Source organism: Chanos chanos, chromosome 7 (assembly GCF_902362185.1).
Source record: "Chanos chanos chromosome 7, fChaCha1.1, whole genome shotgun sequence".
Taxonomy (NCBI): Eukaryota; Metazoa; Chordata; class Actinopteri; order Gonorynchiformes; family Chanidae; genus Chanos; species Chanos chanos.
In genome coordinates this window covers 32,536,790-32,563,265 of record NC_044501.1, presented here as the reverse complement: position 1 = coordinate 32,563,265, position 26,476 = coordinate 32,536,790, and the positions used below count along the sequence as shown (strand labels likewise).

General features: G+C 39.2%; 1 protein-coding gene across 1 annotated transcript in view; it reads right to left on the bottom strand.

Moving 5' to 3' along the window:
• Positions 1 to 26,476, bottom strand: part of col25a1 (collagen type XXV alpha 1 chain) — a 134,810-nt gene that overhangs the window by 10,898 nt on the left and 97,436 nt on the right. The window contains exons 7-27 of the mRNA XM_030779491.1: positions 25,717 to 25,788; positions 24,734 to 24,850; positions 23,636 to 23,671; positions 19,882 to 19,908; positions 18,180 to 18,224; positions 16,070 to 16,114; positions 15,375 to 15,401; positions 14,134 to 14,178; positions 9,277 to 9,309; positions 9,085 to 9,120; positions 7,457 to 7,501; positions 5,671 to 5,733; positions 4,145 to 4,213; positions 3,688 to 3,732; positions 3,457 to 3,501; positions 2,208 to 2,285; positions 1,628 to 1,651; positions 773 to 817; positions 441 to 485; positions 259 to 339; positions 66 to 128 (exon numbers count right to left, since the gene is read on the bottom strand). Coding sequence (XP_030635351.1) covers positions 66 to 128; positions 259 to 339; positions 441 to 485; positions 773 to 817; positions 1,628 to 1,651; positions 2,208 to 2,285; positions 3,457 to 3,501; positions 3,688 to 3,732; positions 4,145 to 4,213; positions 5,671 to 5,733; positions 7,457 to 7,501; positions 9,085 to 9,120; positions 9,277 to 9,309; positions 14,134 to 14,178; positions 15,375 to 15,401; positions 16,070 to 16,114; positions 18,180 to 18,224; positions 19,882 to 19,908; positions 23,636 to 23,671; positions 24,734 to 24,850; positions 25,717 to 25,788 — 1,086 coding nt within the window. The remainder of the gene's footprint in view (positions 1 to 65; positions 129 to 258; positions 340 to 440; positions 486 to 772; positions 818 to 1,627; positions 1,652 to 2,207; positions 2,286 to 3,456; positions 3,502 to 3,687; positions 3,733 to 4,144; positions 4,214 to 5,670; positions 5,734 to 7,456; positions 7,502 to 9,084; positions 9,121 to 9,276; positions 9,310 to 14,133; positions 14,179 to 15,374; positions 15,402 to 16,069; positions 16,115 to 18,179; positions 18,225 to 19,881; positions 19,909 to 23,635; positions 23,672 to 24,733; positions 24,851 to 25,716; positions 25,789 to 26,476) is intronic.

Genomic DNA, 26,476 nt, shown 5'->3' with positions numbered 1-26,476 from the left:
AGCGTGCAGTGAGGTATTTGCATGTGTGTATTTTGGGATTTTGTTTTGCTCTTGGCTGTACTTACCGATGGTCCCTGAGGACCAGGCAGGCCGGTGTCTCCTTTGTCTCCTTTCATACCATTTGTGCCCTAGGAAATTATAGACATGATAGAACTAAATCAAATACTGCAATAAACTATCATTTTACCCTTTTTACTTTGAGAACTAATTATTATTTTGGAAGAGATACGTGAGTCCAATATGCAGAGGCTCTCTTACCGGCAACCCGGACAAACCCTTTGCTCCTTTTTCTCCTGAAATTCCTGGAATTCCCATGTCACCTTTGGAACCTTTGTGACCCTGATAATGGAGAAAAGCCCCAGGAACATTTGGTTGTATTAAGGAATTTGTGTGCATTTGAATGATTTAGGCAGCAGATGTTGATACTTGGTATGCCTTACCCTTTCTCCATCTAATCCTGGAGGACCAGGAGGACCTCGATCACCCTGTGTGGGAGATGCAAATTAGCCTGTTTTATATAGGTTTTAAGGGTTGCATTAACAGTTTAGCAAGAGGATAGCAATTCGTATTCTCAAAGTGTATGTGGGAAAATAAAACAGACGTACAGAAATAAACACAGATCTTAACCCAGTTTTGCACCACTCAACGACTGCTGTGGTAAGCAGACTTTGAAAACATAAAAAAAAGGTTCTATGAAAAACCTTGACAAATAGTGACTGGGACTGAGTACATAGTTTGTACGGGGGAACGAAGTCAGCAAAAATCTGATTACCTTGGTACCCTGTGGTCCCATTGGTCCTGGAGGCCCAGGGGGACCCTAAACACACAATTCAAAGTTTAATTTTAAACTCTACATAACCGTCATGACCAATTACATAAACTTCGGTTGCATTATGCCATGTAGAAAGACACATGATAAGGAGTTACAATAGGGAAATAACAAAGCACATACATTAATATGAGGGGTTTGACAATATCGGTGTCAGTTACAATGACAGCGGTAGCTTCTGGACATAAAACATCCTGACAGCTCATGAGATCCTTGAAATAACTGAAACACTCACTCAAAACAGTTGGGCCACATTCTGGTGGTATTAAACATGCTTGATGATACAGTTAGATTTCTCTCATCTTGACTTGATTCAGTTACACTGAGACAGTGTAAGCTGATTGTCACATGACAGTTTTGTCTTTGGCATAGACCAAAGGCTTGTTTTTCATAACTTGCCTGAAACTTGCCTGAACTGTACTTTGCAACTGTACTTTGCCAGGTACTTTTATCTTAATGGCAACTAGTCAGATCTTAATATTCACTTATCACAGACGACAGCGTTTCACAAAACACAAGATGAACTGTTTTGAAACTCTAAAGACCCTGTGTCCTTGCATTTCACTTAAGCGTTGCTCCTCTGCAGGGTAGAGCTTATTGTCAGTGTAATCTTATAGCAGCAAGAACAGTCAGACAAAATGAACAGACAATGTCCTCTCAATGCTTTGACAATGTTAAGAGGATGTATGATGCAGTATTAGCAGGGGAGCACGTTCAATGGAAGGGCAAAGGTGGGTCCATGCTGGGCAAAAAGGGTGCAGCACTCATGTAACGCAGACAGGACAGGGAATGTATTACCGTCACTGTAATAGTGGTAATCTTCTGTAGGCGGCCGGGTGGGGAGGTGGGAGGGTAAAAGATAAGGTTACTCATTAACGCACGAGACAGACCTGTGTGTCAGCAGGTTTTTTTTTAATCTGATTTCCTTGGAGGACTAGTATTTGACCGACATTAACCTGCAGTACTATATTAATTCTACATGATTTATGAACAATAATTTCTATTGCACTCCCTGAAGGTTTTTGTCAGGTCAAAACTGACAAACTGAGAGAGATATATAAAAGATTAAAATGGCAATAGGTATTTTTGTCCATGCATAATGAGATGTCAACAACGTGACGAAAACACATATATAGCTGCCTCAAAGGTACGTGCTATCGATTAAGCAAATGTTTAAAGTGTGAAAAGTCACTGGGTCAAAGAACTGACAGCTGTTAAAGGCAATAAACATAAATTACAGAAATCCTTTTTTTGTAACCGAGTTATATGTAGCTGACTGCTGTGGCAATAAAATGGTAGTCACATTCAGCTGATCTTAAATTGTCTAGCATAATTGAATCAGTAATTCTTACTGAATAGGCTCATAACCATTACCGACCTGAAGTGCTTCTTGGATATTTCCATTGTAGTCTATAATTTCAGTCGTACCCTGGTCACCTTTCTGTCCAGGTGGGCCCTAAAATAGGATAGCAACATAATTTGGCAACAATTTTCCGTTCTGGGCATCACATGAAAAACATAATGAACATAATAAAACGATACGTGTTTTTTTTTTTTATCTGATTCTTGAAATTGCTTGAAAAGAAAACAGCATGCAGACAACTTCATTTTGACGTATGCAAGGTTCCACTATCAGTGAGGACTTTAGTCTGATTTTGTTTAAGAGGAAAGGACAGTCTGCACTCACTGACCAATCTCTCTGAATCTTTTTTTTTTTTATTTGCTAGTTTGTTAGTGTGTCACAAGCTTCAGATTCAGACCTGGATCCTTGAATGCACTACTAGAGACATAATCAGGTTTATCACCCAGTGTCATTAACAAATGTGCGGATTTAATGAATTATACAAATATGCAGAAAAATATCACAGGGCTTTATATTAAACATTGCTAAAGTAAATGGAATGACATCAGATACTTTGCAATTCTTCTTCCTTTTTTTTTTTTTTTAACATATCTTTACATAGAAGCCAACACTGCCCTCTAGCTTCTGATGCAAACCGAATGATTCAGAACTGCTCTGCCCAAGAACAGATTTATGGTTAAATAATATGAACACCAGTTTATAAATATCCAACGAATAGTGAAAAAAAAATTTAAATACAGAATTAGCAAAATAACTATCGTTTAGTAATGTCTAAGACTAAAACAGTTTGTGACATCAAATTAAAAAAACAAAAAGAAAAAGAAAAAAGGGCAATGCTTTATTTTACAGTCTGCTAATTACCAGGTATTAACTAGGAAATGAGATGGTAATAAAATACAGTCACAAGCATAGGAAGTACTAAATACTTTCCTGGTAAGTATATAGAAACGTACTAGGAAACTAGATGGCAACAACCCTAACCCTAACCTTAACTCTAACCCTCTAGCTTCCTAGTAGGTTTCCATGTCATTCCTAGATAATAACTTAGTACTCACTATACATTTCTAATACTTTCTGAATAACTATATTTTATTGCCATCTAGTTTCCTAGTAGGTTTCTTTGTACGTAGCAGGAAATTATTTAGTACTTCCTATCCAGCTTTTTTTTGTCACTTTCCTAATAGTTGTATTTTATTACCATCTAATTTCCTAGTTAATACCTGGTAATTAGCGGACTGTAAAAAAAAGCAAAAAAAGTACTTACCCTAGGTCCAACAGCACCCAGTTCACCTTTGTCTCCAGGATCACCCTGAGCCATGGAAACCAAGAATTAAGTTTGAGATGTAAGCAAAGCTTATGGACTACAGAGTATCAAAGCTCGAGAAAACTAATCAATGGAAACAGAAAATACAGCTTTCTTTTTTCACCTAGTCTTGCATTTTTCTTGAGTATACACTAAATACCTGACCTTACTATGGTATAAACATATACTGACCTTTGACCCTTTGGGACCTGGAATTCCTGGCTCTCCCTCCACTCCCTGTTGATAGTCAGAAGAATGAGAAAAGGCTAAAAAAGAGGTTTGTTTTGCTACAAATAAGGCAGATTTAATGAGTTACAGTTACAGTCTATGGAAGTATAGTTTTAACCATCTTGTTGATGAAATACTGGTGAATATAAATACATTATTTGCAAATCCAAGCTTGACACATTGTGCCACAAGAGGGCAATAAATACTTTGGTTTGCCCAAAAGCAGAACTTTTGCATCAGTAGTCTCTGAGACTTCCTTTGGGGTGCATTTTGAACGTGAATGTCAGTACAGTAAAATGTCTTTTTCTGGATGTGGACATGAGAAATAATCGTCTGAAACCACCTCTACTCCTGAGATTATGAATGGCCAATTTTACATTAATTAGTGTGGTTTTGTCTACATATTGACCATAGCCCTGACCTTCATTCCTGCAGGTCCAGTCTCTCCACGTTCACCCTTCCCTGGTGGTCCAGCCTCTCCTCGCTCACCCTGCATAGACAGAGTCACTCTTAATTAAGAATCTTGGGATGCTTGTTGGTCTCAAAGTGTGCTTTCACATGAAGAACTTACTTTCATTTCTGTAAATGCAAATGCATTTGGAAACTGTCTCTTTGGGTCAAATTTTGTTTCTGTGGCATTCCCACAAGTCTTTTGACAAAAAGAATTTTACGTCTCATATCTACATGGTATTCATTTTTTTCATAGTTTGACATGAAATATGCTATACTGTGAATGCAGGGATAATACAAAACCACAGTACAACAGATGGCAGTAGAGCATTGTTGGCTGAGCAGTCAAGCTGCTGTCCCAGTCTATACAACAGTCCTGTATGATAGTCTAAGTTAATCACACAGCTCCTCATCTCCCTCTACTTTATTCCTTATCAACAACTACTGTATAGGAAACAAGAAGAAGCACATCTGGACTTCATCAAATGTGAGCAGTATTACCATAATTTACCTGTGTTACTGAGTGCCTGGCTGTCTTTTTTCCCCCCAAATATGCAGCCAATCCTTACCTTCTTTACTTACACCGAGGAAACAAAACATTATAACCACCTGCCTAATATGCTGTTGGTCCTCTGTGTGCTGCCAAAACAGTGCCGACCTGCTGAGGCACGGACTCTACAAGACCCCTGGAGGTGTCCTGTGGTATCTGGCACCAAAACATGAGCAGCAGATTCTTCAAGTCCCGTTCATGGCAATGGTATTCCCTGATGGCAGTGACTTCTTTCAGCAGGACAACGTGCCCTGCCACACTGCACACATTGTTCAGGAATGGTTTGAGGAACATGATGAAGTGTTCAAGGTGTTGCCTTGGCCTCCAAATTCTCCAGATCTCAACCTGATTGAGCACCTGTGGGATGTGCTGGACCGACAAGTCTGATCCACGGTGGCTCCACCTCACAACTTACAGGACTTGAAGGATCTGCTGCCAATGTTTGGTACCAGATACCACAGGACACCTTCAGGGGCCATGCCTTGGTGGGTTGGTGCTGTTTTGGCAGCACACAGAGGACTAAAAGCATATTAGGCAGGTGGTCATAACATTTTGGCTCCTCGGTGTAAATACCTCTTCTATAACATTACTGTTGCTGTAAAGAAGTAGCTGCTAAAGCTAAATCGCATTTATGAAACCGAATGCAAATCACAGTGGTACAGCATCCACTGAATTAATATTACTGTCATGTATCAGTGTATTCATAGTGTATTCACTAGGCCACACAGCATTGAGTTTGTTTTGGGAGCAAAATTTCGAGTGCCACATAGTGATAAATACTGCTAAATTGTGAAGGTTCCAACCTTATACGGTCCTTCAGATTTGCACACATCATTGTATTTTAACCTTGGCTGCTTGATTTTTCTCGTAGTGGAGCTTAATGTCTGTGCATAACTAGACAAAATAATCGAGTCACCATTGATAGAGCCTCACATCCAGCAACATACCTTGGTTCCTGGCAAGCCTGGCAGCCCTGGCTCACCTTGTGGTCCGAGGAATCCAGGCTCACCCTACGAGCAGGAATTGCAAAAGTTAAAGCAAGAGAAGCATAAAGGAAAAATCAACCCGGGGCACTTCAATCTAAATAAAAGCAACGCCTAGCAACAGGCACGGAACATATTCAAGAATTACTCGCTAACTGTGTGTGATTCTGTAGACTATGTAAATTGAGAGTGCAGTGCAGCCCAAATAAAAAAACCCACACACTGGGCAATGATCAGTAAACGGCGGCCTAATGATTCCCAATGGTTTAAAACACTCAAATGGCTTGCTCTTCTTCGGCTAGCTAGTTTTAATTTAAGGGTTGACTGAGCATGGGCTTATTAGGTGCTAATCACATCCCTACCAAATGTTTATTTAACTGTCCTTAAAGTGAGGTTTCTCTCTCTCACACACATTTGGCATGTGGCCTGTTTAACTGAAGAAAAACAGCACCATGTTGTGCTCCCATTCAAGCACTCGGGAGATGGACTCCTGATTTTTAATCCATCTATTTGGAACATATGACAGCCTTGTAATAGTTTTGTCATGGCTGGAGAATGCAATATTTATCTGGTGAGAGATTGAGCAAAATGACACTCATCAGGAAAACCTGCTCCCTGTTAAAATTATGCACTAAAAATGATCTTAAATAGGGACGTATGGTTGCTGATGAATGGTGTACATTATAAAGAAGTTGCCTCGGAATCTTTAGCACTTGAACATGTGAGTATCACATTAGTGCAAAATTGTTAGCATCCAAAAGCATTCAGCCCTTTAAGGAAAGCCAGTGTTATATAAAATGGGAAGGATTTTTACAAGGCCAACAGGTTACAAGCATACAAAAGTGGTACAGGCAAACAAACCAAAACAGCAACAAGCATTATCTCATGCCTGTCAAAGCATTCCTCACATCCACATATTACTGAGTTCAGGTAAACAATCCAGTGCTTCAGCTTTATATGTGGAGCTCCTTTTCATGTTTTAATGCATAGACGTCCATGAAAAATGTCTACAGAACTTGGATAAACTTGGCTCCATAATTGCACGAAAACAAATGCAAACACTAAGGTATATCACAGTATTATGCACCATTTAGAAAAATGAATTCAACTGGGCTGTAAAATTGCTCCCTAATTTCCAAGAAGTAAAAATGCTAATGACACCGTACGACACCAAAGAATGGATTTGAATTCCGTTCCAGCTCCTGCCAGATGTTATTCTTTCAAACTAATCATTAAATTCAATATAACACTTGTACTGCAGTTTGCTCTGATGAATATTTCAGAATATGCAATAGATTAGAGGGAACAGCCCGGAACTGTTTGGTCCAGAGTGTGATTGCTACATTGTAGGGGGTGTATGAATAATCAATGTCTCTTTGAAACACAACTCTGATTGTCCCATTCTCTACACAAGATTGTTCAGCAAAATGGTCCTCAATCAAAATTCCATCCTTCACACATTGTACTGGAAGCAAACTACATCCTGTAAACTCTTTTTTAAGCATTAGCAGTTGCGTTACTTGGTGTAGGAATATTCCATTCTATCCCAGTATTACAACCTCTTTAAGTTAATAGTATCACTAGAATTGTGGCCATTGGACAGGGTCGCCATTCGTGACTAGTAACAGTTATGAACAGGTAATTTGACTGACATAAGACTGGCCTCAAGGTCAGGGGTTATGAAGGGTAGTTGGGCTTCTAGGATGAGTAGAACACTGGGTTTTAAGGGTGAAGACACCACAAAATTTACCTTTATCCCGGGAAGTCCAGGCAGCCCTGGAAGTCCTGGCTCTCCCTACACAGGAAAAGTGCAACAAATTACAGCCAAGCCAAGCCTCGACTCCTGGCCAGGAGCCTGGAAAACCAACCCTACCACTACAGGTTTCCTTACTGTCCACTCCATCAGTGGATCCTGGAACCTCTACTGAAGTGACACTCCTATGTCCTGTCGTTAAGGCTGAGCTGTTCTGGACTGATAGTTTAACTTGGGTTGTTTCCGTGGAAATTACAGGCTGAAATCATAACTGTTGTGGTCATAATGTTGACTGTCATGTTCTGCTATGTAAAGTTGGAATTTGGGCAGATTAAGTTATCGTAAGGTCAGCCTTAATTTCGGTAATTTTTGTGTGCTTTGGGAAGAACCATGTACAGCGACAGCTGATTCTTTTCCCTCAGGCAATGGACACGAGTCTCATTAGAAATGAATATATGGATATTAAACTGGGGTCTCCATAAATCATTATGGAAAGATGGAGAAGAAAAGCCAGCTCTCTAAAAGCATTAACATATCATGTCAAAAAGAAACTTTTTTTTCCTTTTTTACTGTAAGTTAGTCATTCATGCTCTATTAAAATTAATACACATATGGAATGTGAGTGGGACAATTTCTCAGAATATCTGAGAAAAATGACTCCCAGACCACTTTTGGAGTGCTGTAAATCTCTAGAGCACCTCCTGCAAGCATAGTAAATATGATGAACATTTCTTCTCAGTCACAAATGGCTACTCTCTTAAGCCTCACTCAATGATGCTTGAATGAATTATTCATTGAAGATTAACTGTGCTTTAATGGGCAATCGGAACAAGTTATAAAGTGCAGTGAGAAGTCACATAAAACAAATAGACAGAACGGCTGAGAACTGTAATGTAATGGTGTAAAACTCGACATATGCATCGAGTGGGGAATATGTGTTTCCATAGTAACTGTAGAGTTTACAATGAGCTCTTGCCTTTCCTCCAAAATGGAAGAAAATCAATCAAATAGGTGTGGCTCCTAAGAGTCAATAGTTACTCCGATGTGTAGGTGTCAACCTTACAATAACTACAATTGAAATGCTCATTTTTCTGTCTTGGACTGTGAGAAAATAAGAAAAAGTCAAATGTCATACTTCATATGAATATACAGAGCAAATTTTAGGACTCAGCAATGTGATGTGACTCAATATTTCTTTTGTATAAACAAAAACTACAACAATAATTATATTAAATATAAGTAAACAAATTAAATGAAAACCTCTGTGCCCAGCTTACTAATGGTGGAGCAAGTTCAAGCAAAGATTTCAGGACAGTGAAGCAAGTGGCAAAAAGAGAATATTCAGATGAGAAAGTGTTGTTAGAATAATTACGCCTCTTACTTTGGTCATCAGTTAATCTGTGAGGCTAAATGTGATGCCCAGTGCAGTGCAGTTAAGCAGACTCTAACTGCAGATCTATTATGTTTACACTCGAGGCTCAAAGTTCAGCAGGCCTCCATATGACTGAGCTTTGACTGACAGGAAGCAGATGCTGTCCTCTACAATACAATGATAGCTGGACTACCGTGGTATTACAGTCAGACTACGCTGTGTTTGGGGTACACTCTCAGCCATGTAGTTTTACCTTCTGTCCCTCACGTCCAGGCTCCCCTGGTTCACCCTGCGAGGAATAACAAAGTTCAGTAAACCTGATCCTCATGTCACCCTTAGTGAGAGAATAAGAACATTTAAAGCATAGAAGGAACCTAACGAACCCCCCCCCCCCCCCCCCCCCCCCACACACACACACACAAAAACAGTGGTGCTACACTCTTACCTTGATACCTGCTGCAGAAGAGCCTGCATCGCCCTTTGAGAGACAAAAAAAACAACAAAAGACAAAGAGAAACACAAACTGAAAACTTGCTCAGTAAGACTTGTTCAGAAAAGGGCAATTAATGGAGTCCCAGTGATCCAAGTGAGCCTTTCACTTTTATCTTTCCACAGAAACTTTCTGTACCCTTCTGTACCCCTTCAGGCAACCAACAAGAGTCAAATACAGGAAGAACATACCGGTTGTCTCTTCACAGACTGTCTAAATGAACTTTAAAGGCAGTTAACAGAGCAATAACTTCTGGTGTCATAATAAATGTAACCCTACTTTTGTATTTGCGAAGAGTTCAACAGTAAAAAACAGACTGTGAAAAAAATGTATTAGGCTACATCTCACAATGAAGAAGTGTTAGAAACAATCCAGTAACATGAGAATAAATAAATATCTTATTGGATATCACATTGATGTGCTGCAGTCTTTCTTGTTCAAGAGAATACAGCAGTACAGAGTAGGTTATGAACAGCCAAAACTATGTGTGCGCTAGGTGTTAGGTCCAGTCTGGTCGAGAGAGTTGGCACAGGATGACATTGGAGATCCTTCAAAGTCCTCAGGCTTTAATAGGCATTGCGCCCAGACCTACACGAGGACACAGTCTATGAAAACATTATAGGTGTTCTTTCAGATCATGAAAAATTGGACCCAATTATTGCTCATTAACCACAAACCTGGATGCTTGTCTCATCTTTTCAAGACAGCATTGAGAAAGAAAATAGAAGATGGCATGAAACAGTCTTATCGGTGGTGCAGCCGCATACAGAAACCCAACACGGCATCCGCATCTGTTAGTGTGTACACAGTCCCTAACAATCAGTGCCCCCTCCATGGGTAATGGCAGACTCATGTTGTCAATAGTGCATGTCTTGGCACCACAAACCCCTTCTGTTCCACACCCAGAAGGGAAGCAGTTGCTAGACTATCATTTTTTGTAAGTGAAACAACAGAATTAAAACATGGGGGCCAATTGCAGTTATTGGACGGACTTTAAGGCTGCTTAGGGATGTGATGTGAAGAGGGGACCAGAGGGCAGTGGATGAATAGAACTGGTGGGAAAGTATGGGAGAAAGAAAGGGTTGCTGGGCCTTTTGCCTGGTGCTGAGTCTGCGGTTCCACTTCACATGCGCCTTATGCTCAGAAGTTGCTGAGGAATGCCTGCCCTGGCTTTTATGGGAGTCATTACGATGCGCAGCACACAAGGCATGCTTAATTGCCACATTTTTTTGTTGGTAATAAACTGCATTAACAGTTACAGCTGGATATCTCTAATCCCCGTCCCCATCGCTCCCATTACCTTGTTGCCTTGTTGTTTACTTTTCAGATTAGATGCTTTCTCAAGTTATCACTACATTGTTTGATTAACTGTTCCTGAGACAGACCATGCCTTTAACGGAGGCATTACATTTTATTTCATTCACAACAGGGTCACTTTCTTTTAACTCCAGCATTATATTTAAAAGATATAGTTTAAATGACACAATAAAACAGTCCCGCCTACATACAGTGTCTGTCTTACTTTGACTTTATGGAACAGTATAAAGCTTAACGGACAATACATCAAAGTGCATTCTGTTGTGCACCTGCTGATTTTTGGCAGAGATTTACATTTGTAACAATGAAGCACATCTGGGTCCAATTGAACTGTCTCTCAAAGCATGGTTGAAAGTCTAACCTACGGCTGAAGCCACCCTTAGACTGGAAATAGATATATTTGGACTACGCAAAAAAATGGAAATCATTTCACTATTTAACCTTGGATTCTGTCGGCAAAGATAGACAGATTTCTGTGTCAGGAGAAGCAGAAAATTAAGCTTTGCTGAAACACCTTAAGTGTAATTTGTGAAATACAGACATGGAAATCATACACAGCCTGTCTTCGTTTCTCCAAAGGACTAATGTGATCCTATAGGCATATAACGCCTCAAGAACTAAACTGGTTTTGATTAGGGGCCTTTTTAAATTTGATGGCAAGGAAAGGTACACAAGCAATTAAAGAGAACATTAGAACTACTGGCAAAGACTTGTGTCTTGTAAAATTGAGTGTTGTCATGCTTTTGCCGTGTGAAAGCAGCCAAGGCCGAGGAGTGATTGATGGGCCTAAAAATGTCAGTTTGCAGCCTGTCATTTTGCTTAAAGAGGTTCAAATGACTGATCACATTAGCCCAGATGCACCCAGTCATAAGACTGAGATTACGGCAAGCACTGGCCACTCAGAATGGGGCTCAACGTGACTGGAAAGGATCTCAGAATCACTTTATAGGACAGGGGGACGGACTGTAACATCGACAACTGGAGTCGGTATTGTGGCACATTTAAACAGTGGATTTAGTATCAATTTATTTGCATCGGGAGTCAGGCAGGCGCCAGGTGTGACTGTGCGACTATGGGTAGCGCGACGTCTCGGTCGTTTCGAAAACCAAAGCTGCGCGATGACTAATTCGTGCCGTAAAAACTCGACAAGGGCAGCGATGATGTCGAGTCATATCCTGCGTTATAGCCATACTTAAGCTGTGCCATTTTAGAGACTTACTGTTAAGCCTGGTGCCAGTTTTCTTCTAATGACTGCTCTGAGCGGCATGCACAAATATCTGAAGGAGAGAAAGGTTTTCATTGGTTCTAAGACCAGTGTGACACTGCCAGTGATTGAACTGAAGTCAGTCAAGCAGGGTAGGCTTGAGAGGTACTTGGTGAGAAACCATGCCACTGGCCAAGATCTAAAAAACCTATTTGAAATCCAATTAGAGTTTACTTGTGCGCTGCTCTGACCGAAAGAATATATTTTTCCATCTCTCTCTCTCTCTCTCTCTCTTTTTTTTTTAATTTTCCTTTGCACGACTGGCTGTGCTCAGTAAATCACAGCTAATTTCACACCCTGTTAAATATTTACACACATCGCACTCAGAAGTAAGCATTATAAGTATATCGCTCTGTGAATTCTTAGGTGCTTGATTCACTTTAATGCAATCCATAAATAGACGATATATTCAGCTAAACACAGCTCGTCAATGTTGATTCTCCTCTAAGCACATAGGAGAAATGTTATGAGTTCGTTTTTGGAACTCCATCTCCTGTGCCTAAGCCAATGATATGATCTGGATTGGAGCCCTGACATTCTCATCTGCTCACTCTACACTTCTTTTTAAAGGGTTGTGGGGCACTGGTGTCATTCAGTCTTTTTTCACACTTTGGAGGGCTCCTGTCAAAACATCAGCTCTCATGTTCCCTCAAATACCAAACAGATCAACCCCTTCTGCCACCTTTCTTCATTGTAACGCTCTCCTGGTTTCACCTCAGTAACCCATAATTCTATGCCTTTCACAGTGTCTTAGCATCCTTGGTGTAAAATAATCAGAACTTGCATTCTCTCCAAGAACTGCAAGAATATGCTGTTTACTGTGAACGTGATTTTTTCTGTCTAACTAATTAGTTTTAATTGTTCAGTGTGAACAAGGAGTTGATAAAAAGTGCTGTGCAAAGTTAAACAAAGCAGAAGCTTCACTCTGCAGTGTTTACCTCACGTACTACATGTTCACAGTAAGAGAAGCTAATTTGCATTACCTGCATGGAACATATCAGAGTTGCCATTATAAAACACATTTGATTTCAGTCTCGTTCCGTTATATATGAAGAGTAGAAGTTAAAACCCCAGCAACTTGGATTTATATTCAACATATGTCTCCCACCATTGTTCCTGACAAACTCAATATAGCCAAATGTTTCATGTGTACATTATCACAGTCCATAAATGCTTGATGATCTATGTTTCTGGAAACTACTGGGTTTCATTTCTTGTTTGGATTCGGAGATATGGATGAGTTACTGATCGATGAGACAAGCTGTAAGACATTTACTTCCTATGATGCCAGTTGCCTGGTTCTTGTTTTTCCACTTTTAGACACTACTTTATTAGAGCAAGGTGGAAGAGATCAAAGTGATTTTCAACCAACAAAGTTTTATTGTGCTCCATTTTCTTTTGTTGGATCATTTTCCATGTATGGAAACACTCCCGCATCTGTTTCCTACAATGCTTGTCTCACTTGGCGGCAACACAAACTGGTTCCTTGAATAAGAACGTCCATAAAGTGAAAACTTATCAAAGTCATTCTGCTCCATACTACACTATATTGGTGGAGACATATTGAGTGCACTCCTCCTGTTAATCTGCCAGCCCATCAATAACTTCCTTCTCCTCTACATGCTGTTTTTTTATTTAAGTTTGACGTTCCCATACAGTGTTTTTATGATACAGAATATTTTAAGACTTTACGTTGTTGTGTTCTAAAATTGTTATGTCTTGCAAATGGGGTATCCTTTGTGGCTCTGAACTGGGGTTGTCTAAAATAATTTTCTTTCGATGGTGCTGAGAAAATGTAAAATTTCACCAAAAGTAATGAACTTTGTCCCATAGATACTGTGTTATGCACAGCATATGGATGCTCAAACGATCTGAATATTTCACAGTAAAACATACTTCTAATTAATGGTTTGTACCAGGGGTCAGCAAAACGAAAGTGTAACCGACTGTCTTTTTTTAGTATGGAAACTAAAGCTTATAGCATTATCTCAAAGCTAGGTGTTTCTGTATTAGCAAGTGAGTCACAGGGGGAGCGTTGAGTGAATCAGACATTTGTCAAACCAATGAGGGCAAAAATCATTGTGTGTCTTTTTTAGGCTTTTCCATTTCCAGAGATTTCTGCAGTTCTTTAGCTACATCTAAAATCATGCTCTTTCTGTCTTTCAGTTTAGTTCTCTGAAAATAGCATGAAGGTAAAAAAAAAAAAAGGAATGGACAATTTGTGAACTCACCTTCTCACCCACTTCTCCCTTCTGTCCTTCCTCTCCCATGTCACCCTTTATAATAAGAATAAGGAAAGAAATGCTATTATTTTCACCAACTCTTTCAGTATCTTTGTGCCATTATAAGGTCTAATCATTTTCTTGGCTTGTCACAAATGCAATTTTAGATACTGCTCATCAAATAACCTTGTGAATACCTTGCATCTTAAATTAAATTATCAAGACACTGCAGGATGCAATGCTAATACTCTATGCTTTCAATGTCTTGTTTAATAGTATAGGTAGATCCTTGCTGTATACTAATTAAATACCGTTGTTGCTACTATGATCGGGATAGGAGTGTTTAGGAGCTGACAAAGCTGAGTCACATTGCAGGGCGGCTTAAAATGTATTTATTTATTTTTTTGTTGCATTTCAATTCATATCTTTCCAGTAATGGCAAATGAAACTATTAGTCATGAAGGATTTGGTGATTTTTGTCTGCTCAGCATCAGTGTTGGCTCTCTAATTTTTGCTGATTACGTTTTCCAGCAATGCTTTGGAAACAGGGCTGGGTCCCAGACACCTTAAAAGCATCACTGAGTCAACTGATTACTACCAAATGGAGAGGAAATTAGAAGGTGCCTCATGCAGAATTCTTCTGGCCAAAGGAACAGGTGCCAAGTGCATCGTTTGAGCAAGATCATGGGTACTCCTATCTGTCTTCAATAATCTCTCTGTTCCATATTAGGCCTAGTGCACACTGATGTCACTGAACTTTTCAGATGGGGACATCTTACTCTATTTTGACCATGGGATTCTAGCTAGCAGGGGCATTTTATAACCAGGATAAGGTGTTTAACCATTTCAGTTGATTTAATATAAAGATTGCTTTTACTTTATGATTATTAGAGGTTTGACTGATGATCTTGCCCCAGGCTCAAAAATACGCTTATTACTTATAAATTGGAGGAGGTCATAACAAGTTTTTGGACTAAAACAGGCAGAATACTTAGCTGACCCCTTTGAGTGTTTGTGAGTGAGTAATTTACTATTTTATATCAGGATATCAGTTCTAGTCAAAATATTCACTGAGTTTACTCTTAATTCTGTGATGATCTCATGCCTGTTGTTATCACAGAGGTCTAACATAGTGGCTAAACACTCCCTTGGAGAAACAAAACATCATTATACATAAAGCTAAAGTTGTGGAGTGGGCTGCATGCCCAAATAATAAATTTAAAATCTGAATGTTTGTTGTAAGGCTTTACCTTTTCACCTCGATCTCCTTTATCACCCTGTTGGAAAAGAAAGCAGAGTTTGTTAAATACATAAAGTCCATGGAGTGCTCTAATATGCTTAATGATGGCAGCTGATCCCAAGAAAATTTGTATCTGAGGTTAAATTTATATTTAATTAAATACAGTGCTCATGTTTCAGCTACCCCTTCCTCAGACAACATTTGGGCTGTTTGACAAATGTGACATTCTGTATCATTGATCATTTTAAAACAAACTCTCATATTCTCGTGAGATGTAAGGGATCCAAGCAACAGTAAAGACACCAAATGTAATGATATGAAACTAACAACATTATTCTCAAACAATTTCCAAATGTAACAGATATCCAATAACGAACAGGCAGGCAGAAAATGTGGTTTAATGGTGGATGACAACCCTTCATGATTGCTCATGTCATAACATAATTGCTGTCAGCGTTTCACCTTCCTTTATTTCACACTAGGAAAGTAAAATGACACGTCGATGCAGTTAGCACCAAAGTATTTCACTTTCTGGTGAATTTTTGATGGCTCGATGACAAATGAGTTCAGACAGTTTACCAAAGACGGACGCAAATGCTGATGAAAAATCTTTAAGGCAATGAATCTCCCTCATAAAGTATTTCCCATGAATCATGTCGTGATTTTTTGGGAGAACTTGCAACGTGCATGACATGTGTCACAAACCTTAGCGCCAGGAGTCCCATCTAATCCTGGCGCACCCACCTCCCCCTACAAACAACGGAACACACAGAATGATCGACTCAGTCTTCTTTCCCAACTGACTGTCATGTGAATTCAAGCGCTAGGGAGTTGAAAGGGTCATGACCCACAGAGAAAGCATGTGGGCTCCTCGGTTTGTTTGTATCAACTCAGTTCTAGTCATTTTCCAGAGCTGTCATACATAATCCAATGGAAAAGCATGGGCTGTGATGGGGTCATGCCTTGTTTAAGATAAGGTTCAGCTTTAGGGTCAGTTTGTTGATATTCTGTCATCCTGCAGAACGTCTAAGTGAGAATTAGATCTATTATCAATAGGGGTGTACTGGTTTTGTACCAAAACCAAAACATTTTATTGTCCTTGGTTTTGTTCATTGTGTGTTTGTAGTAAACTATGGATTTATTTTTTTTTCACCTCAGTTCTGGTAAGAGTCCCCCCCTTTTTTGCAATCGTCATCTATTTTTCCTTCTCTGCTGAAATGACATGTTTGAGCAACAGTCTGTTTATTCAAGTTTAGTTATCTTACACTGATTTTCTAAAAGAAGAACTTCAAAATGACAGGTGCTCAAGCATAGTTTTCAAGCAGTCATTTTCTCATAGTACAGTAGAACCTTAATGTAAAATGTACTGATACGTAGATTTATTTCACTCATTGCCAGGGAGGAGAGCCTTAAAATAACTGTCGCTAGCTTAGTTTGCTTGTACTTATTTTCTAAAAGAAGAACGTTAAAATAAAAAGTACTGAAGATTATTTTTCTTTCATTCTCAGGTGATTTCTTGCCGTTTATGTTAGATTTGTTTTTGTGTGATTTTTCTATGTTTAGATTAAAAAGAAGGACAAAACTTCAGTTCTGAGTTGGTTCAATTTTCTGTCAAGCAAAACTGTGACACAAACCAAAACATATCCTTATTACATGATGTTACGCTGACCTTTGACATGATAACTATTACTCATTAGTATACATCTGTCCAGTAAAAGGCAAATATCTCTAAACATGTAATGGTTCATGCTGTGTTCATAATTTTGATAAAGTATCAGGTTCAAATGAATGCACCTGTCATCAACCAGTGGCTCTTGTTTGGTACTGAAGTATTTATGGCAGTCATCACAACGTCTGTTGCATAAGCCACCACTGACTGTTTTTTTGAAGTCGACTAGTGGGACCAGACCCTTCTGTATTGAGCGTTTCTTAGGAATGGTGTTTAACACCAGAACTTCGTTTTCTAACAGGATTGCACCCAGCATCAGAGAGTTATTTCACGAGTTCTGGCACCCCACGGTCCAAACACAAGCATGGAATTACAACTTCACCCTTTGTTGTTTCCAACTTGTATATGGCTCCCCCCCTAGAAAATGGTCTTTTTCTGGTTTCTATTAACAGAGGCCTTGCTTCTCTTTTCATATCTTTTTAAATGACTGCGAAGATTGCAAAGCGGTTGCGTGTCAGATGTTTTCTGTTCCTTTCATTTTTTTTTTTTTTTGCAGGGCTGCACAAATCCAGATGGGAATAAGCATCTTAATATTGGAGTACTCTAACCTCTATAGGCCTGTATGGAATGCGTCCATTTGAAAGCAGTTTCATCTTCACAAATTTGCTGTCTAAGTTGGACTTGAAATGTAAATCTATGCAAAATCTATAAGTTAAGGAATTTTTAGAAGCTTGCACAGAATGAATTAAAGTAGTAAAAAGATGTGCGAGTCACACAGAGGAAATTTCAGCCATATGCCATAGGTCTGAGATTTTGGCTCTTGGATATAATCCAAGAGACTTTTCATGAAGACGACAATGGTTTAAAATTTCATTATACTGATGATAAATTTCCTGCAGGAGATCAGACAGATGGTGGTAGAAAGTTGTGTCTAGGAGTACAAGACTAACACACTGTCAGGGTTAGACAGGAAATCTCCTAAAAGCCTCTAAAGACTGAAGTTTCCCAAACATTCGCTGAAAGACAAGTTTAAAAGCTGGTTAAGATCTAATAACAAACACTATATGGCTCCCAAAATTGGTTGGTATCACTATTCCAGACCTGAGGACTTACATAATACCAAAGCAAACAAATAAGTGATCTTACCTTTAATCCAGGAATACCTGGAGCACCAGAGGTCCCAGTGGAACCCTGAAAATCAAAAACATACTCAGTAAAATCTGGTTCTACAAAACACTGCTTGTACAGAATCATTACAGTTAAATTTTAACGATTTTTTCCCTCTTAATAGGGCATAAATTATTGGCACTTGTCATGGACTAGTTTGACTTTACAGAACTATTATGTTTTTGTTTTAAAAGACTGTAACACATGACTATATTTAAGTACACTCCCTTGTGCAAGCTAAAACAGGGAGTGACAGAGAGTTACTGTGATCCTGCCAGTTGTCTTGCCCAACTGCAGAAACCTTTCAACTACAGACAGGGACACAACAGGGTGTGAGACCTCTTTCCATTGCTAGGCTCTATAAAACACATTAGCGCAGGGTGAGAAAAAGAAGTCGCATGCTATTAAAGCCTTTGATTCACCTGCTGGACCCTGAACTGAGTGTTGAGGTTGTCAAGGATAAATATTGCATGTTGTATTTTAAGACCGGCAATGTAGGAGTGACTTAGCAGGCAGTCATCTGAGATCTGACCTGTCGAGACGTTTAGTCAGCAATAAGAAAAAAAAAAGAAAGAGAGTTCTGCTGTGTTTATATGGCCCTCTAATACTTGTCTAGACGTAATAATTTACACTTGTGAGATCTTTTAAGTGGTTAATACTATTTGCTATGTGTGCAGCTCCACAACTAAGCAATCGCTTTTTTATCAAAGAACGCTTATTGTCATGAGAATGAGTGCACTTCCATACATGTCTACTAAAAGCTCTTCTTTTCCCATTATGGTGAGTCAAGCAAACCTAAAAATCTTTTCTGAGGGCAAAACCTGCAAACGCTTTTTCAATATTCATTTTAGATGTAAAAAAAAAAAAAAAAAATTGCCACACCAACTACCTTCAGAAGACTCAAGAACATTGCAGAATGTATGTTTATGTAAAATATTAACCGTTTCCACTGAAGCATATGGACTCAGTTTGGCTTAAGGGTACGCCCAAATGAGGGCTCAAGGTGGGCCCGTCGGTTTGCGAGTCATTAACACAGCGGTAAGTCATCAGACTCCCGGGTATCGGGAGCCTGTCAACAGATGACAACTCAGACAGGAAGGGTCTAATTAGGTTATGCTGGAAAACACTGGCAGCTACCTGACGATAAGACAGAATACATCTGCTGTCCATATCAGCCCCTCCGGGGACTCTCAGCCTATTCCTTTGTCTCTCCTCTAACTCTGCATTTTGTCTCACCGACTTTTGCTGACATTCCATGTCTGTCTGTCTTTTTCAGTTCCTCTCATGACATAAACAACTTAATTTTCTGAGGGAAAATTTGGAGGACAAGAGGTAAGTTGGTGTGCCAGTGAGGAGGTTCTGGCTAGTTTAATTAATATAGGCCTGATGGATTTCAATTTACAACACTGACTCTTTCTTTTGATAAGTAAGTACATCTAAAACCAGAACTTTTGCCTTTTACTCAAACAGTATTTTAATGGGTGACTTTCAATTTTAATAATAAAAAAAAATACTCTGGTTTGATGTCTTCACTTTTACTTAAGTATAGCATTTGGATACTGTTCCCACCACTGAAGGTCCCAAGGAAACAAAATGGGTGATCCCATGTTTGTCAATGACACAGTTACTACACTAAGAAAAGCGGGCTAATTATTCTTGAAATGGATGACTTCAACTGTACCTTTGGTCCTTGAGGGCCCTCAGGTCCCTGAAAAGAGAGAAAAAAAAACAGAAAAAGAGTCATGATGTTATGTACAAAAAAAAAAAAAAAAGAATTCTCCTGCCAGCTCAGTCTCTCGAGATTGACTCGCCCTGTCTTTGTAAGAGCTGCAAGAAGTGAAAGCCCCTCTGGCATACTGGACGAAGCAAGAGTTACAATCAAACCCTTGTTTTGTTTGAGAGGGAAAAAACATACTGCTGTTCTTTCAGTCTGCTCCCTCTTCTGAATCACAAATAAGACTATTTAATGAGGTCATGATAAAGAAAACCAGCCCTGATACTATCTTTAATTTTGGCGACTTTGTTTTTCCCAATTCATCTCATTTTATTGTTGGAGTAGAGCGCTGGGTTTATGCCGAACAAAAAAAAGTGCAGAAGATTTGAGGCACATGTCTGAACAAAAAACTTTATCTCTCCTTGTTTGGAGCATCAACTACCTCATGTTTAGGTCTCTCTGAGTTTATGAATGGTGGGTAGGTCATGGTGGTATAAACATCCACTGGGATTTCCAGCTTAAAAACAAAAGTAGAAGTCTCCCTTATTAGGTAATGCAGTGTCATATTCACCCACACTCTGGTGAGAGAGAGTCACCTTCTAAGTACCATCTCTGATTCCTTACTTCCATACTATAGAGAAAGCTGTGAGCGACGGAACATGAAGTGGACCATGAAGATCTATCACTGTCCTGTCTTCACTGAAGCTTGGTCTCGGAGTGCCAAGTCATCATGGGGCACTTCTTCAACTGACTGCTCACTGCTTTGTCTGGTCACGCACGGTTTGCCAAAAACTCTGATGTCACCGACTCAGTTAAGGGACGATGCCAGCTGGCTCATCACGACCATCCTTTTAATGGGACTCAATCCTGGAAGTGGCTCTGATCCTGTCCCAGTCAACATGCACAAGGGGTGCACGTGGAAGTCGAATTCTCTGCCTTTTCTCCGCTTTAACAGTCAAATAAACACAGGCTTGCTTTCTGGCCTCAGTGATGAATCGTGGTATATATCCCCCACAAGTTCAAGCCATTTTCAAGGTATCATATTCAGATCTTCCTCAGTTCCCTCGAGTGATGGATTTAATAGTAAATATCACATTGGGAGAGAAGCCGAGAGGTTCTCCATATGTCTGCAGAGGAAATCTGTGGTTTATTCCTCTGTAGACATTACATCTCTCCTGTTCAGTATCCCAGACTCAAGAGTTCTTCAACTGAACCTTTGTCTACAGATTTAACCACCCTTTTCATGATTGAAAGAAAGGCACTGACATTGAAATAAAAGTTAAACACTTCCTCTTCCCATTTGTGAGCAGCTTACAAACCAAAAAAAGAGTCTTGACCATTTTCTTAGACAGCCTTTTGTAAACTTGAATAATCACTGTTGTCTGCGTTGGAATTATATTCATTAAAAGGGCTAATTAGCTACTTCCACCTGAAAGTAGCCTGAGTGACTAGCTTCACTCCACTTTATAACTTTGCTTTACAAAAGAAGCTTTTTTTAAAGAACCGCACAGGCCATTGTGACTGACTCTCTAGTCTAGAACTGTAAGAGGGTACTCAACATAGTGCAGTTATTCAGGCCAAGTCATGTTTGAATCAAAGGCAATACTGGTGGACTTCACAAAGGGAGTGCATTCACTGATGAACAAGAGACAGACGTGTTCATGGCCAGAATGGACTTGAAGTAGCTTTTAAGGCACAGTCATTTTCAGTTGGTCTGGAGGAGTGTCTCTTGAACTTAGCACAAGCACAAAGGCATGTACTGCACACTTTTGTAAAAGAAGATCTCTTAAAAGCTTCTCTCTACTGGTTTGTGATTTCTGCATTTTCAGTGTTTCACTGGATTTAAATGTTCTTTTTGTGTCTGTGTGTTGGATGTCTGTGTGTATTGCATATCTGTCACTTTTGCTCCAAATTTTCCAGACAAAGCAAAATGTTTATGTTTTCATGAATAGACAAAAAGGTTTCATGCATAAAATTATTAGCTGGTATGGAGCCAGTTCCCATTTCTCATTAAGAGAACTTGTAGAAGTGGACAACCAGAGAGTTTACCTAGAGGGTAACAGTTGTAATTTTTTTTTTGTGGACACTCTGAGACACTGAAAACCTTCAAACCTGCAACCCCCCATTGTGTGTCAGTGGACGTTTTATGTCTTTTCACAGCCATGGGGTTATACATGTACTGGTCTCACACCAGAGAAATGCCATAATGATGATATTCTTTCTTGTTAAAAGTACATTAGTGTCCCAGTTTGTATAAACCACTGAAACACTAAGCCTCTGGACATTTCTTGAGAGGCGCAGGGGTATTTTTCATTCATTTAAACCCCATTGTATTGCTGGAGAGGGGACCTAAATCTCTCTTTTGTAGTCAGAGGTCTTTTTTCAGAGTAAAAGTGGTCCAGTGGGATATGAATTGATGTCAGTATATCAACTTTAACATTTCATTCATTCATTCATTCATTCATTCATTCATCTCTATTAGTGTTTTTCTGCATTAAATCTATTTATAAAGTGTGAGATTATACTTTTATGCCAAGATACAAAAAAAAGTTCATGTATCTGATTTGCATTTGCAGAGAAATGGAAAAGAGTCATCTGGAAACAGACCATGACCCAATGCATAATTTGATCTTCAAAAGAAATCAGTGTAAAAACAAAGCAGGAGTTTAAAAACATTTTCAACACTTTCCCTGGTACAAATTCATCTTCTTCCCCCTCTTTCTGATGCTTTAATTCCACACAGAGTGCCAGTGATGTACAAATTTTAGTTTATTGTGCTGGGTTGCAGTTCCCGGACATCCCTGGCACTCTCTGTTCTCTTCTCAAAATTCCCATTGCTTTTGCGTGATCATTTGCCTATTTTCTCTGTCCTCGCTTTCTTGGCACCGAGGAATACAGTCGGAGCTGACATTAATTTTTATACGGAACTTTCATTAAATGGCTTATTTGCTAAACACCAAAAGCAGTATCCAATTACTGTTAATTGGAACAGTTTTGCCCCGTAATTGGTTTCATGTGTGAAAATAAACATTTTAAGCTAGGTTTAATACAAATTCTGTTGAGATTCAAACTGGTTCTTGTAAGTCAGTATTTGAATTCCAGTAACAATATAGCTTGCGCTTAGAGAAAGGGTATTTTAAATGAGAGACAGCACCCCTAACTGATTGCATTTGTTTTAGTAATTGCCATAAACAGCTGAAGAAAGGGCTCTCACTTGATGTATTGTCGTGAAACAGCGAAAGTCAATTAAAATGGGTTTAGTCTATTTAAAAGTTGAATACTGTTCAATGGATGGCCAACTACATCAACATGATAAAGCTAAGAGAAAACATATCAGCATGCAACTCTCTTAAGAGGCAGCATATGGCTGTATTATCAATTCCATAAGAAGTGGAAGCAGTTTCTAAGTCGTTCAATTTTTTTTTACCATAAATGTGGTTTTATGGATCAAACAAACTCTAAATTTACACAGCTTGCAAATGATGTATCAATAATAATCATAATTTAAACCTCCTTGTAGTCCCAGTTCTCATATGAGTCTCTGCTGGCTCTGAGTCATTTTGTTTACTCTCTGGATAGAAACAAAAATAGCATCCTAATTCAGTATTTAGGGGATACTATTCACTCATACAAAGAGTAGTTCTCCAGGGAAAGAAATAACAAATTTAATTGTTTGGTGCTTATTAGTATGTATATTGGACTGAACTATGAAGCATCTTACCATGGGACCATCCTCTCCCGGAGTTCCCGGGTCTCCCTGTTAAAAGAAAATACGAATCTTTAATTTAATGTATTATTCATACATAACAATATGTGTAATGTAAACAAAGGGGCGATTTTAAAATCAGCTACTAGTTGTAAAAATCAGTTACCACTGTGTCCTCTACCACTGCTCTCTATGTTTTCCCATCAAATAAGTATATGTAATCTTGCTTTCATACTGTGAAGCTTAATGAGCAAATTAACAATTGTGCTGGATGGTTATTATGTTCACTCTAAGCAAAATGGGATAAGAATCCACTGATGTAGCAAAGATAGAAAAAAATCCTATTATGTTTCATTGCATTTACTAGGGCACAAAAATAAAAGCATTTTGAGAGACTGTATCTCAAAACTTTCTGTCCTCCAACACTGACTTATTTATCTAGTCATTAAAAAGTAAAGGTGAGCTTCGAGAAAAGAAAACTAGCTCAATCAGTATAAAGCACTGAAAAAAAAAAAAACACACATCCCGCCTGGATCGGTATCAGAAATGAGCCACTGGAAACAGTATAATGATCTAGCTTGGAGTGAAACAGATAAACAACACTTTATTTTTACACTTACAGGACAAATGGAGCCAAAAAAGCAGAGATCTATCAGGAATCTGGGAATGTTTTATGACTTGTAATAAATGAATGGCTTTTCTGTTTTTTATTTATGTTTTTTCCCCCTGTGTCTCAGTCAGAATGACTATAAATTAACACATAAGGCCACCGACAACATCACACACACGGATGAAGTTATAGAAAGTGAGAAGGGAAAATGCTAGACATGCTGAATATCAACCTGTCAGTGAGACAGATTATTGGATCCAGAGAGTCTCTGAGATGTGGGGATAATTGGTCACAGTACGGGTCATCTTGTGTTCATTCCATTTCTCTCACACTGTTAAGTGTTTCCTTGAGGGCCAGTGTGTATTGTGATTTTTCAGGATAACCTTTCAATTAGCTATAAATCACGACTTTCATAACACGGTCAGAAAACACACGAGTCACGCATTTTCTCTGATCTGCTTTCCGTGAATCAGTTTGGACACCCTAGATGTAAAGTTACTCACTGCTAACCCAGGCACTCCTCTGGGTCCATCTTTGCCTGTATCCCCTGGGGGTCCCCTGGGACCAGGGGGACCTGGTGGACCAGGAGGCCCTGGTGGTCCTGCCTGGCCCTGATCACCCTGTAGAGAAGATAATGAAGGCATGTTAGATCAAAGTCACACACAGGAGTAAAACAGACATGATATTTTACATTTTACATGATATAAGCATTATAGTCATCGGATCTGAGATTCCTTTACAGTTAAGACGTGAAAAAAAGAATGGAAAAGGTACGAAAGTTATTGTTGAGAACATGGAGGACATTTGTGACTTACTCTGGAATGTAAGCCAACATCACCAGCATAAGGCTAGAGATGAGATCTTCACACTCTCTCTTTCTCAGTCCATTGATTTATGACCGTGAAGGACAGTTCCACTATGCAAATTCTCAATTGGAACTTCTATGTGTAATTGCCTTTAATTGTCCCCAGATTTCCTACCAACTCTACTTGAGATGAAGACATTCATCATATTTATCAGAGCTTAATTTCAAGTGTGATCAACAAATCAACTAACAGCAGGAGCTGTCTTCTTAGATTATAAGAAACGTTAACATTACGTGAACTATAATTCTTGCTTTCTTCAAGTCTCCAAGTCATACTCAGGATTGACATCAATTTTTTTGTGTTCAGTTTCTTTGTGAATACTGCCCATTTACTGTAATTAATAATCAACTTGACTATATTCAATAGGCCTATCTTGATAAACCTCATATACATTGGAAAATGCGAAACACTTCAGTGCACAAGGTCCCGATATGTATAGTGGAGTTCCGAATATGATCAATAGCAATCAGCTAATCTATAAAAGCCTACTCCATAGTACACACTTCATACTTTTCTGCCTGAAAGCTGACAGGGAAAACTGAAGGATGGAGAGGAAGAAGGAGAGCCATGAGAGAAGACTTCTGGGATAAGTGAGAGAGCAGATCGAGGACAGGCACTACCTTAATGAGCCGGCGCTTAATGAGTTGCTGATCAGCTGAAAGAAAGCCATGATTGATCTTAGGGAAGACCATCTGAGCAGGTATATGAGGTGAAGAGGTCGAAGGTCAAAGGTGAGAGAGGTTGGAGAGGAGGAGATAGTCGAATGAGATCCCGGAAGAAGAGGACGAGGAAGAGGCAGGAAATAAAAAGGCATAAAAATAGATTAGAACAAGGGCTGGAGTCAGAAGATCCAACTCAGCGCCTTCATGCCCGGGGTAGAAATCCACACTTTTCCACGCTAGGGACCTCAGCCTTTGGGTGCCACAACCCACAATTACCACCTCAGCGGTGTTGGGACACCACTGTGAGGTTCACTAAAGCAAGGAAAAATGTCAATTTCTCCTCACTGAAAGCACCATCATCACAATAGCGCGAAGCGCCAAGCCAGACCCGAGGAGCAGCACACACTGAAACCAGAAGTGGTCACTGTAAATTTAGTTTTTATTTCAATATGAATGCTCTTTTTGGATGATTGGATCATCTGGACAGCTCAAAGAAGTCATTATACCTCTGAAAACAATAACGCTTTTAGAGATGTTATTTTCATACACTCCACCGTGGTAAATTCATTTTTGAATACAAAAGGTGATTGGGGTCCAGGAGATATATTTTTGTGCATTTGAACAAGTGCTGAAAAGAAGTAGATTGGATTGGGTGGTTTGTGGTGAGCCATGGGCAACAATCTTGAAAAAATTTTGCCACTTTAGTTTATCATTTAAT